Source organism: Mastomys coucha, chromosome Y (genome assembly GCF_008632895.1).
Source record: "Mastomys coucha isolate ucsf_1 chromosome Y, UCSF_Mcou_1, whole genome shotgun sequence".
Taxonomy (NCBI): domain Eukaryota; kingdom Metazoa; phylum Chordata; class Mammalia; order Rodentia; family Muridae; genus Mastomys; species Mastomys coucha.
In genome coordinates, this window is record NC_045031.1 from 183,064 (window position 1) to 197,553 (window position 14,490).

The 14,490-nt window shown below is 38.6% G+C and overlaps 1 protein-coding gene and 1 pseudogene across 6 annotated transcripts in view; one reads left to right on the forward strand and one right to left on the reverse strand.

Annotated features, from left to right (window-relative positions):
- The window catches only part of LOC116096502 (histone demethylase UTY), a 126,041-nt gene that overhangs the window by 95,718 nt on the left and 15,833 nt on the right, over nucleotides 1–14,490 (reverse strand). For all 6 annotated transcript variants that reach the window (XM_031378400.1, XM_031378371.1, XM_031378380.1 and 3 more), the window contains exon 4: nucleotides 6,422–6,471. In XM_031378400.1, the coding sequence (XP_031234260.1) occupies nucleotides 6,422–6,471 (50 nt within the window). The remainder of the gene's footprint in view (nucleotides 1–6,421; nucleotides 6,472–14,490) is intronic.
- LOC116096538 lies at nucleotides 7,791–9,106 on the forward strand (annotated as a pseudogene).

Genomic DNA, 14,490 nt, shown 5'->3' on the forward strand with positions numbered 1-14,490 from the left:
CAGTGTAGGGGAATGCCAGGGCCAATAAGTGGGAGAGGGTGGGGTGGCAGGCATGGGGAGTGGGGAGGGAACAGGGGTTTATTTTTGTTGTTTTTGTTTGTTTCTTTGTTTTTTAGAGGGGAAACTGGGAATGGAGAAATTTACATGTAAATAAAGAAAATATCTAATAAAAAAAACATTTCTTTTTGCTGTTTGCTTCTCGGTCAACAGTTTTAGTAAAGACATCAAGCCTGACAATGTGAATTTTATCTTCAAAACACTCCCCTAAACTTGTTCTCTCAACACAAATGGCAAGATATAAAATAAGAATTTAACACAAATAAACAAACAAACAAAACCAAGAAAAAATTAAAAGCCTCAGGTGACAGCAGATGCTGGCAAGGATGTGGAAAAAGAGTAACACTCCTCCATTGCTGATGGGATTGCAAAGTGATACAAGCATTGACTTGGAAATCAATCTGGGATTCTTTAAAAAATTGGAAATACTTCTACCTGAAGAGCCAGCTATATCTATCGCTCCTGGCATATACCATACCACAAGGAAGCTCCACTATGTTAACAGCAGCCTAATTCATTACAGTCAGAAACTAGTAGCAACCCAGATGTCCCTCAAATGAACTATAAATTACAAAAATGTGATTCATTTGCACAACCAAATACTACTCAGCTATTTAAAAAAAAGGACATCATTGATTTGGCAGGCAAATGGGTGGACTGAGAAAATATCACCCTGAGTGAGGTAACCCAGACCCAAAAGGACATGCATGGTATGTACTCATTGATAAGTGGATACTAGCCATAAAGTACAAGATACCTATGCTACAAATGACAGACTCTAAGAAGTTAAGCAAGATGGAAAGCCTAAGTGAGGATGCTTAAATCCCACTTATAAGGGGGAAGAAAATAATCATGGGAAGTGAAAGGAAACTGGGTAGAAGAGGGGAGGGAGAGAGAAAAGGCAAGATCAGGTATGATGGGAGACAGGAAAGAGGCCACAGAGGGTCAGGAGAATGAATGGAAATATGCTGCTGCTGGTGGGCTGAACCTCTAGGAAGTCCCAGTGACCTGGAATGGGGGAGGCTCTCAGGACTTTCTCTGGGTGACCTTTGGCAAAATGCCCAACAATAGTAGGGATATGGAACCAGTAGCAGACCGGACCTCTGGTGGAGGGATAGAGACACCAACCTACTTAACAAAACTTTCGGCCCCAAATTGTTCTGTCTTTAAAAAAATGCAAGACAAAAATAGAGTAGAGACTGAAAGAATGGATCCAACTTAGGATCCATCCCATGGGTGGGCACCAGTTCCTGAAACTGTTACTGATGCTATGCTGTGCCTGCAGACAGGAAGGAGTATTGCCGCAGGCCAGCCGATCTGAGTCTCCCTCAACCCGCCAGAGAAACGGGGTCCTAGTCAGGTCGACAAGGCATAGGCGAAGAAATGATGTCAGAGACTACACATGAACCACAGGATCTGAATGTATTTCTTAAAAATGGTGTCTTAGTCAGGGTTTCTATTCCTGCACAAATATCATGACCAGAAAGCAAGTTGGGGAGGAAAGGGTTTATTTAGCTTACTTCCACATGGCTGTTCATCACCAGAGGAAGTCAGGACTGGAACTCAAGCAGGTCAGGAAGCAGGAGCTGATGCAGAGGCCATGGAGGGATGTTTCTTACTGGCTTGCTTCCCCTGGCTTGCTCATCCTGCTCTCTTATAGAACCCAAGACTTCCAGCCCAGGGATGGCACCACCCACAAGGGGCCCTACCCCCTTGATCACTAATTGAGAAAATGCCCCACAGCTGGATCTCCTGGAGGCACTTCCCCAACTGAAGTTCCCTTCTGTGATAACTCCAGCCTGTGTCAAGTTGATACACAAAACCAGCCAGTACAATTGAAACCTTGTCAACTTGACACATAAACACATCACTATTAAGCCTCAACCCTTACTTTCTTATTCATCCTCAAGATCTAAAGTCCCACAGTCTTTACATATTAAAAGTTCAATCAATTTAAAATGTCCAATATCTTTTAAAATTCAAAGTCTCTTAGCTGTGGGCTCCACTAAAATACATTCTTCCTTCAAGAGGAAAAGTATCAGGGCACAGTCATAATCAAAAGCAAAACCTTTTTTGTTTCCATAGTTACTATGAAACTTTATCATGCCCAAGATGATTACATATTCTGTTATATTCTGTAACCTTGGACACCAATCATTATAGAAGTTAGTAGAAATCCTTTGTGTAGTTAGCCACAATAAGCTTGGACCTGAACCAACCATCCAGCAGTACTTCCTGAACCTGTGTGGGAGCTTTTATGTTTTTTTTTTTTTTTTTTTTTTTTTTTTTTTTTTTATAAGCTACCCCTGGGATGAAGCTCAACATAATAGAGACACCTGCACCAATATAAGAAACTATTTGGAGTAAGGCTCCCATTGAGTAGGGGGTTAAGTAAAGTTTAACCCCCTGGGAACTTACATCCTACTTGAAAGAAAGAGGAGTTTACTTGGTTAACCAGCATCCTGGTTAACAACTTAAGACATGAACGTTAGGCAAGGCAAGACCCATACTGGTTGGCAAGTTAAGACATGAATGATAGGCAAGAAAGTCTCCTGCCATATCTGAATATCCCAACCAGTGAGAGCAGGATAAATGTACAACAAACACATGTTCCTAAGGAAATCCCTATCTCTAAATCCTGATTAATAAAGTAACTTAGTACAAATGGTTGTGGGTTTTAGGCTTAAAAGCCCTGTAGGATCTTGACTGATCATCATTATCAGCTCCTGAGTCTGGACTGTGACCATGATGGATCGATCAGTCCTGGGGTGTGGCATTAAATAAACTATCACTGTCTGATTGAGATCAATGGTCTGTAAGGTGACTCCTAGACCCCAATATTACTAATGATATATTTGTATCCAATTAATTGAAATTAACCATGTGCTGCTTAAAGTCATTGTTTGAACCTAACTTGAATCCTCACACACATTATATCCTCAGATATAATTTGATTAATACTTTTCCTAAAAAAAATTATATTGCATTAATTTATCAGTAGTGAGAAAAGAAAAACAAAACTTTGCTACTGTAAATAACTAATACTAGTTGCTGTCAGTCATAATCAGAAAGCAAAATGAAAATACAGTGAATATATTAATGTAACTTGATTTGAAAGTCATGATCCATAAGATAAAAGAAAACACAATGATTATTTTCTGAGTTTCTCATAGGCAGTTTGGTTCCCCTTTCCCCAACCTGCAGTGAACTTCTCTTTCTCTATTACACACACACAAAAAAATTATTGCATCACTCTTACCCAAAACAACCAACATATATAGTATATATGGATCTTATAACAGCTTTTATGCAAATGCATGATGGCATGTGTCCTATTCAAATTATTTCCATGTTCATGAGCAAAAATAGATGAAAGGAATACCTGAAGAAAAAAATACTCCTCTAAGACAATGGTTTACAGTCATTGTAATATTCTTGACTCAGAGAAATCTGTAATAGTCAACCAAAAAACTTTGCTTTTGCTGGATATGGTGGCCTTAGACTCAGAAATCCACTGTCTTCTGCTTCCCAAATGCTGGAATGAAACACATGTACAATGACACCCAGCTATTTAAACCATACCTTAATTTCTTAAAATAGTCCTTTGACTTTATTAGGTAAAACATTAAAACTTTTACATCAAATGAATATCTAATGTTCTAAAATATAAAGTTTAGAGGGATAATAATGAACATCTAAAACAATATACTTTACCTCTAGAGTTTGAGAGATGACTAGAGTTAAGAATACATAACTGGCCAGGCAGTGGTGGCACAGGCCTTTAATCCCAGCACTTGGAAGGCAGAGGCAGGTGGATTTCTGAGTTCAAGGCCAGCCTGGTCTACAGAGTGAGTTCCAGGACAGCCAGGGCTACACAGAGAAACCCTGTCTCAAAAAAACAAAACAAAACAAACAAACAAACAACAATACATAACTGTAAACTGGGAAGTGGTAGAGAATGTCTTTAATTCCAACACTTAGGAAGCAGGTGGATCTCTGTGTTAAAGACCAGCCTGGTCTATAGAGTGAGTTCCAGGGTAGCCAAGATTACACACAGAAACCCTGTTTCACAAAACAAAATAAACAAAGAAAGAAGAGAAAGAGAGAGAGAGAAAAGGAGGGGCAGAGGGAAGGAAGGACAGAAGGAGGGAGTGTTAGTGCCTACTTAGAACCCTACCAGTGGGGCTGCAGAGATGGCTTAGCAGTTAAGAACTCAGGGCCTGAGTTCAAATCTCAGCAACCACATGGTAGTTCACAACCATCCATAGTGCAATCTGATTCTCGCTCTTATGGAATATCTAAAAACAGCTACAGTGTACTTATTTATAATAATAAATAAATCTTTGGGCCAGAGACAGCAGGGGCCAACCAAAGGAAACAGGGTCCTAAATTTAATTCCCATATACTTCATTATCCATATACATAAAATAAATAAATGAATTAAAAAAAAAAAAGAACCCTACTAGTGACTAGGTCAGGCTCTGTGTCTTTGAGGGGGAAAAGCTTATTAATTTTAGTTACAAGTTGGTCAACACTGCTCCACCCCTGGTGGTTGTGTCAAATCATTCTAACTCATTCGCATTCTGTCATCATTGATTCAGCTTGTGATACTTAAAAGTACTCTAACTAAGACCCCAAATGAAGAAACCAGGCTGGGACACAGGTAGGGATTGTTCATTCCACTTCCAATACAATCTATCCAGCCTTACCCAGAGTCCTAAAATAGACTATTTTCAGGGCCTTTGCACTCACTCTCTACCTATAGTCATACCTTGGTGTGAAGCCTGCATTCCTCCTATGTTCTTTCCTGTGAACCCTCTCTTACTTCCTGAATAACCCACCCTAATTCTTTTGTTTCAGTCCCTGACACCTAGAAACAGTATCTACAAGTCAAGCTGTAGAGACCACATTAGAAGGAAAACTAGAAGTTAATTACCACACCCAAGAAAACATAAATAAATAACCCCAAATCAGCAAATCAAGAGTAACAGGGGGGACACCACAATAATAAAATAGCATGAATCAATAAACAGTGCTCCTTCATAACTAAAATGTAATGGTCTCAACTCCTCTTAAAATATACAGACTAATGAACAGGTTCCATTTTTCTGCTGCATCCAAGAAACATATTTCATTATCACATATAGACATCACCTCAGGGTAAAAAGATAAGAAAGTTATTCCAAGCAAATGGACCTTCAAAAGAAAATGGTGTAGCCATTAGTCCGATATTCAAATCTAACAATTCAAATCCAAAGTTATCAGAAGAAATAGGAAAGGACACTACCAACTCAAAGGAAGCATCACAATAAGTGTCTACATTTGGTTAACTGAAGTAGAAAGAAAACTGTTAGGAACATGGCTAGAATACTAAACTAAATTTAAAAGATGATATTGAGTATCCATAGTTCTCTGTTTTCTGACCTGGGGTAACATAGCAAGAACCTAAGGTATCCAAGTGCAATGACTTCTCACAATGACAGATTATATCCTAAAACTGAAGGTATTATTATATTAAATCACAGAGATAAGCTGGAATGAAAATGAGAGATATCAGCCCGGTGGTGGTGGTGCTGCTGGCAGCAGCGGCGGCCCACGCATTCCTTTAATCCGGGCACTTGGGATGCAGAGGTAGGCGGATTTCTGAGTTCGAGGCCAGCCTGATCTACAGAGTGTGTTCCAGGACAGACAGGGCTACACAGAAAATCTCTGTCTCAAAAAACCAAAGGGAAAAAAAAAATGAAAAGAAAAGAAAAGAAAATGAGAGGTATCAATAATCAATGACCCTTGGTAATTACCTAACCCTTGGTAAAACTGTAGTCTTGATTATTGAAACCTAATTATTCAGGATATCTCCAAAGATACCTTGATAGTCAGATCTCTCTTTCCTTGATTAATTAAACCTGGTTACTCACAGTAACTCCAAAGACATCCTTTTAGTCAAAATCCCTATTAAGCTGCTTTTGTCAAGTATTTTATTATAACCATGAAAGCTAAGTAACTGCCAAGCTAGAAAGAAAGTAGTTAGCACTTATTGCACTTGCAGAGCTCTAATCATATCTGAACTATATTGCTAGCACTAAAGTCTGATGGTTTGAGCACCTGCATTCACATGTACAAAACATACACATAATTAAAAAATAAGATAACTTAAAAGAAAAAAAGCAGACAAGAAACTAAGATACTTTTCATCCTCCAACACAGGCTTTTGTACATCTGTGTGGATAAATCTAACTAAAGATGAGCACTTCCCTTTTCCCATTTCCACATTCCTTGGTATTAGTAATCATTCATTAAAACAGACTATTAAGTATTATAAACAATCAACACACAAAGCAAAATTAGTACTGAAATGTGCACTGACCTTCCAGTAGTCAGTCTGTAAACTGTAGTATCTCTGGTAAGATGACAATGCTGAAAAAGAAAAATAATTAGTCAAGCTGTGCTTCATGTTTCCACAAAAAGATACTAAAACAAACTTCTCATTTCCTAACTATAAACATAAGTACTGTGAAAACAAAAAGAACAAGAAACTACAAAAAGAAAGAATTTATATGAAGAGAGAAAGATTCTGCCTGCCTAACTAAGCCTGTCTACAATGTTATCTCCAATAATGAACTAAGCAACACGTTAAAAAAAAATGGGAAAAATGAAAACTGTTCATTCTTGAATTAAACCCAGAATCTTATATCTGCCTAACATTACTCTCCTAAGATATCCACGGCTGCACTGACCATGACAAGTAGGGACAGGAAGATGCCTCAATGATTAAAAATACATTGTTCATACAAAGGATGTTGATGTCATCTGTATCTGAGACAAGTAACTAAGACACCAAAATAAGTATTTACTATGATTTGCAGTAATAGTCCTATCTGATATTGCCCCCAACTGTATTTAAAAAGAAAAAGGGTTTTTTTTTTTTTTTTTTCGAGACAGGGTTTCTCTGTGTAGCCCTGGCTGTCCTGGACCTCACTCTGTAGACCAGGGTGGCCTAGAACTCAGAAATCCTCCTGCCTCTGCCTCCCAAGTGCTGGGATTAAAAGCGTGCGCCACCACCACCTGGCTAAAAAGAAAAAGTTTTAGTTATAGTTCTTTTGCTATATAAGTATAAAAACTTGTAAACTTGATATTCACAGAAACCTATAATCATGTAACCTTTATTTTTTGTTTTAATTTTTATCTGTATTTTTACTTTATATTCTACCTGCCTGTATTTGCTTGGGGACCCTCAGAGTTCAGAAAATGGCACTAGATTCCATGGGAATGGAGGTATGAGTTGCCATGTAGGCACAAGAACAGGTCCTCAAGAAAATCAGCTAATATTCTTAAACACTGAGCCATCGCTCCAGCCTCAACAATTTTTTTTTAACTATGAACTTATATGTAGCATGTATTTCAAAATAAGTTGTCACTATCATCCATCTCAGTCCCCACAAAAATTTTTCTAATAAATACACAGAAACCTTAAATATACAGAAATATTTTCAAACGCGACTGTGAAAATAACATTCAAGCAAGTCTAACGTTAGGGAATCACCCCTTCATGAGTTATTTTCCGTGACTCTCAAAAGTTATCAGTTTATCTACAATGATACTCTCCTATCTTCCTACATCCATCTTTTGCCTGCCTTATTGGCTATAATCCTAACAGGTACTTCAGGAACCACCCTATGGTAATACTGAAAATCTTTAGCCATCCTTTTTAAATAGTAATTTCAAACATTACCAGAATGATAGCTCCAAATGTTCAGATGTGAATACATATCTTAAAGTAACTGCAGAGAATAGGAAAGTAAAAGGGGCCATTGCCAGGATGGAGAGCTGAATCACAATAAAAAGAGTAATAGCAGGATACAAGTAATCTGATCAGGAAAACAGGAAAAGAGTCTCTTTAAAGATTGACCACAGACACTCAGAGCTGGAGAGATTAGGATAGGAGCTCCAACAGCAACTCACAGAACAAATAAGATGTTCTCAGTGACGATGCTGTAATCAATAAAAAACTTCCCAAAGAAATCCTGCTAAGGATATTTTCTTTCCTGGACATTGTTACCTTGTGTTGCTGCGTTTAGGTCTCCAGGGCCTGGAATGTCCTAGCTCTGGATGGCAGCAACAAATAGACCTGTTTCATTTCCAGAGGGACATTGAGGACCAGGTAGTGGAACACATTTCAAAATGATGTAGAGGCTTTTTATAAAAGTTAAGTCTTCATAGGTTTCTCAGAGTAGGAGACAATGCATTAAGGACGTTTGCACAAAACTGTAGGAATATTGAAGTACTAAGTCTCAACGAATATACAAAGACTACAGATGCTACCTGTACTAGCCTTAGCAAGTTCTGCTCCAAACTCAGGCAGCTCGACTTGGCTTCCTGTACATCAATAACAAACATGCTGGGCAGTGGTGGTGCATGTCCTTAATCCCAGCACTTGGGAGGCAAAGGCAGGTGGATTTCTGAGTCTGAGGCCAGCCTGGTCTACAGAGTGAGTTCCAGGACAGCCAGGGCTACACAGACAAACCTTCTCTTGAAAATCAAAACAAAAAACAAAAAACAACAACAACAAATAAATAAATAAATAAATAAATAAATAACATGTCTCTCAAAGCTCTGAGTGAGCGCTGTCCACGGTTGGAGCAGTAGAACATTTCCTGGTGTGACCAAGTAACCAAGGATGGCATTCAAGCACTAGTGAGAGGCTGTAGGGGTTCTCAAGGCCTTATTCTTAAAAGGCTGCACTTAGCTAGAAAATGAAGCTCTCAAGTACATAGGTACACATTGCTCTGAGTTGGTGACTTTAAACTTGCAAACTTGCTTACAAATCACAGATGAAGGTCTCATCACCATATGGAGAGGGTGTCATAAGTTGCAGTCCCTCTGTGCCTCTGGGTGCTCCAATATCACAGGTATCATCCGGAACGCTCTAGGTCAGAACTGCCCTCGGCTTAGGAGCAAGTTGCCCTCTCGGGGTAAGCAATATGCCATCAAGAAGGCTTTTAATGCAATTTGGCATTATCTATCTTTATATTCTTTGATTGCATCACCCTGAAGTGTGGAGTTGACAGCACATGAATGCCTTTTCTTTTTCTTTTTTTTTTGTTTGTATTTTTCAAGACACGGTTTCTCTGTATAGCCCTGGCTGTCCTGGAACTCACTCTGTAGACCAGGCTGGCCTCAAACTCAGAAATCTGCCTGCCTCTGCCTCCCAAGTGCTGGGATGAAAAGCATTAGCCATCACTGCCCAGCTTTTTTTTCCTGAATGCCTTTTCTTCAGGAACTTTACAACCAGAAGGCACACATGCAAACTTCCAAAGGAGAAAAATAACCATTAAATCTATAAGCTACCTATCACAATGATAAACAGTGTGGCAAAATTACCCTGTGGTTATAGTCATGCACACTTTGGCAGTAACCAATAAATCTCTAATTGAGTTACAACCCCAACAACAAAACAGAAACCATGTCTTGTTCTGAAATCCTAGCCAACTACCTAGACCTAGTGAAATCATGAATCTTGAAGAATCTTGAAGATAATCACTATTTTAACAAACAATTATAACCCATAACTACACTTAATAATTTTTCCTTATACAATTAGAAAAATATAGCCTAAATCTCATAAGAAAAAAAATCTCTGCAGCAAATGAAAACTATAACAGAAAATTACAATCAAAATATAGAGTTGTAGAGACCAGTAGTAATGGTTAGATCTACAAAGACTCCTGCAGCTACAAGATCAGGAAATATTTTCACAGAGAAATAGAAAGACTCAAAGAGCCTTAGGATCAGATAATTGGTTGTGAGGCTGTGTCTCCTAGTGTAGACATAATGTTATTGTGCATTATGTAAAGACTGTCCTTGCATTCTCAATGATGATTTCTGTGCCTTTACATATGGTTATAATCCTTAAATAAACATTGCTCCCAATTATTTCCTGATCAGCCAATGACTGATCTTCATGTGAAGGTAGCTTTGTGAGACTTAGAACTACACCATTTTGAATGCAGACTACTTGCATATTCCAGCTTTTCACATAGTTCTACAATGAAGGCCTCTCTACATACCAACATCACATACCCTGCTCTGTATACCCAGAAAAAGAACCAAAGACATGGCCTGCACAGGACACCAGGGCCATCTCCTATAGCAATAACCAATTGGTTCCAAGAGGAACCAATTCTTTGTAAGGGAGTGTCTTAGTCAGGGTTTCTATTCCTGTACAAACATCATGACCAAGAAGCAAGTTGGGGAAGAAAGGGTTTATTTGGCTTACTTCCATATTGCTGTTCATCACCAAAGGAAGTCAGGACTGGAACTCAAGCAGGTCAGGAAGCAGGAGCTGGTGCAGAGGCTATGGAGAGATGTTTCTTACTGGCTTGCTTCCCCTGGCTTGCTCAGCCTGCTCTCTTAGAGAACCCAAGACCTCCAGTCCAGGGATGGCACCACCCACAAGGGGTCCTACCCCCTTGATCACTAATTGAGAAAATGCCCCACGGCTGGATCTCATGGAGGCACTTCTCCAACTGAAGCTCCCTTCTGTGATAACTCCAGCCTGTGTCAAGCTGACACACAAAACTAGCCAGTACAGGGGGCTAAATGGCCTTACTGATAAGTGATTTAACAGTCATAAATCTTGCTTCCAGAGACTGACCTCTGTGATCCTTTTGTAACTGTCTCCTCCTGTTCATGAAAGAAAACCAAGTAAGAAATACTAAACAATCAGAAGGCTACTTATGTGGAAAATTACTGAATGTGTGGTGTGCCCTATAAAAGCTTTGTCTCCCTTCCATTGGTGGTTCTCATTTCAGATCCACTGAGTTGGAGACAGTGAGAGTCCCTGCTTGAGCTTATAATAATTGGAATGAAAGACCCTTCTGTGACTTGCATTGGAATGCCTTCCTTGCCTCCTCAATCTAGTTATAACAACTTCACTAAGAATTGTATGATGTGAAGTTAAGAGTTAATAAAAAGACTTCAAAGCAAATCTGTTGCACAGGAATAAAGAAATACACTGGATAGCTTATATATGAACTTTTAAAAGAGATTCCTACTTCATTGTCCTAAAATTTTTAGTATTTAAAAAAAATCATTCGTGTGAGCCCTCTGGAGCCAAGACAAGATGCCCTGAGCAACCTGCTATCCCAGGGGAACCTTATTCTTGTGTTGCCTCTCCTCCATTTTCATCAAACCTGAGGCACCTGAACCATACAGAACTGCAGGTCCTGAACCATACAGCCCCTTCAGAAAGAAGCCTACCACACCAGGACCTCTAGGTTCAACCCCATCCCAAAACCTACTAAAACAAGAACATCCAGGGCCCAAAACAACCCAGATGGCTAAAGATGCTTGAAAGAACACAATCAACAAAATCCAGGACAATATGACACCTCCAAAATACAGCTACCCAAGTACAGCAAGCACTGGATATCCTAACACAACCAAAAGTCAAGAAAATGACCTTAAATCCAATCTTATAAAGTTAATAGAGGTCTTTAAAAAGGAAATGAATAAATCCCTTAAATAAGTACAAGCAAACACAGAGAAGAGAACAGGAACACTGGAAATGGAAGAGAGAATCTCAGGCATAGAAGATACAAGAGAAGGAAAATTGATATACTAGTCAAAGAAAATGTTGAAACTAAAAAATTTTTAACACAAAATATCCAAGAAATCTAAGATTCCATGAAAAGACCTAACCTAAGAATAATATGAATAGAAAAAGCTTAAGAGTCCCAGCTCAAAGGCTGAGAAAATATTCAACAAAATCATAAAAGAAAACTTTCCTAACCTACTGAAAGAGATGCCTATAAACATACAAGAAACTTATAGAACACTAACTAGACTGGACTAGAAAAGAAAATCCTCCCCATACATAATAATCAAAACACAAAACCTACAGAATAAAGAAAGAATATTAAAAGCTGTTGCAGCATTTTCTCTGTCTAATCACATTAGGGCAGGGACAGGCCTGTGATTGGACAGGAATAGAGAGGTGGAGCTAGAGTTGGAGGAGAAAGGTCAGGACCAAGAAAAGGATGTTCACCATGGAGTCAGAGGATGATGAGGAGTCAAATCCCACGTGGTTATACAACCAAGCAAAGATTTTTACAAATTGGATTAATTGGATTAGAATAGTCTTTATTATTTGGTTCTGAAATTATTGTATTGGCATCTTGTAAATTGTGATCTTATTATTATATAAACCTGATTGAAGATTAAAGGCCTAAAAGTCATTCTTTACCTACCTCCTAGGCACTAGCTAGATGAATGATTGTGGGGGTGTGTACGGTGTTGCATGTGAACGAGATGTTGCAAATAGCTGGGAGAAAATAACAAGAGCCCACCAGGACATGGCCCAGAAGGAAAGGGAGTTTGCAGGTGGATTCATTTTTTAAATATTCCCGAAACAAAAAGCATAAAAGGAAAATGTCAGGTGACATAGAAGGTGGACATATTAGAATTATATCAGACTTCTCAACAGAGACTCTAAAAGCTAGAAGATCCTGAAAAGATATCCAAAAAACTCACAGGTATCATCCTATACTACTATACTCAGCAAAACTCTCAATCATCACAGAAGAAGATATTTTAAAACAAATCCAAACTCTAACAATATCCTCAAATGCAGCCCTACAGAAAATACTGCAAGGAAAACTCCAACTCAAGAAGGATAACTACATCCAAGAAAACATAGGAAATAAGAACACATATGAAAACAGGATCCATCATTTTGCTGTATACAAGAAACACCTCAGTCATAAAAGATAGACATTATCTCAGTAAAGGGCCCAATTAAAAATGGGTATAGAACTAAACACAGAATTCTCAACAAAGGAATCTCGAATGACCAAGAAGCACTTAAAGAAATGTTCAAAGTCCTTGGTCATCAGGGAATGCAAATTAAAATGACCCTGAGATTCCATCTCATGGCAGTCAGAAAGGCTAAGATCAAAAACTCAGGTGGCAGCACATGGTGGTGAGGATGTGGAGAAAGAGGAACACTCCACTGGTCCTAGTAGGATTGCAAACAAGGACAAACAATCTGGAAATCAATCTGCCAGTTCCTCAGAAAATTGGAAATATTTCTAATTGAAGACCCTGATATGCCATTCCTAGGAATATACCTAGAAGATTCTCCAACATCTTACAAGGGTACTTGCTCAACTATGTTCTCTGTCTCAAGTAAGGAAGCTTGAATCACAATAAGAAGGTGGATTAAATAGTCTTTTTTTTAAAGATTTATTTTATTTACTTTTTATGTGTATGAGTACACTGCCGCTGTACAGATGGATGTGAGCTATCAAGTGTGTGGTTGCTGGAAATTGAACTCAGGACCTCTGCCGGCCCCACTCGCTCCAGGCCCACTCGCTCCAACAAAATTGACCGTAGCTGTCTTCAGACACACCAGAAGAAGGCCTCGATTCTCATTATGGGTGATTGTGAGTCACCATGTTGTTGCTGGGATTTGAACTCAGGACCTTTGGAAGAGCAGTCAGAGTTCTTACCCGCTGAGCCATCTCGCCAGCCCAATTAAATAGTCTTAAAAGGGAGATGGAAGGAAGGAACTGGGAGGAACTGGTTTTTAGAGTAGCTATTCTAATATCAAATAAAATTGACTTTCAACCTAAAAAAAAAGATAAGGAGGGACACTTCATACTCATCAAGATGAACTCTCAATTCTGAACTTCTATATTCCAAATGCAAGGAAAACTTTACTAAAGCTCAAAGCACAGATTGTACCTCACATAATAATAGTGGGAAACTTCAACACCCCACTCTCTACAATGGACAGATCATGGAAACAGAAACTAAACAAAGACACGGTGAGACTAACAGAAGTCATGAAACAAAAGAATTTAACAGATATCTATAGAACTTTTTATCCTAGAAGGATAAAAGGTACCTTCTCCAAAATTGACCATATAATTGATCACAAATCAGGCCTCAATAGTTACAAGAAGATTGAAATAATTCCTTGTATCCTATCAGACCACCATGGACTAAGGCTCAATAACAACATAAACAATAGAACGCCCACATACACATGAAAGCTGAACAACACTCTTAATCAATGATAACTTGGTCAAGGAAGAAGCAAAGAAAGAAATTAAAGACTTTCTAGAGTTTAATGAAAATGAAGCCACAACATACCCCAACTTATGGGACACAATGAAAGCAGTCCTAAAAGGAAAATTCATACCTCTAAGTGACTCCAAAAAGAAACTGGAGAGATAATACGCCAGCAATTTGACAGCACATCTGAAAGTTCTAGAACAAAAAGAAGCAAATTCACCCAAGAGGAATTGAAGACAGGAAATAATCAAACTCAGGGCTGAAATCAACCAAATAGAAACAAAAAGAACTATATACAAAGAATCAACCAAACCAGGAGCTGGTTCTTTGAGAAAATCAACAAAATAGATAAACCATTAG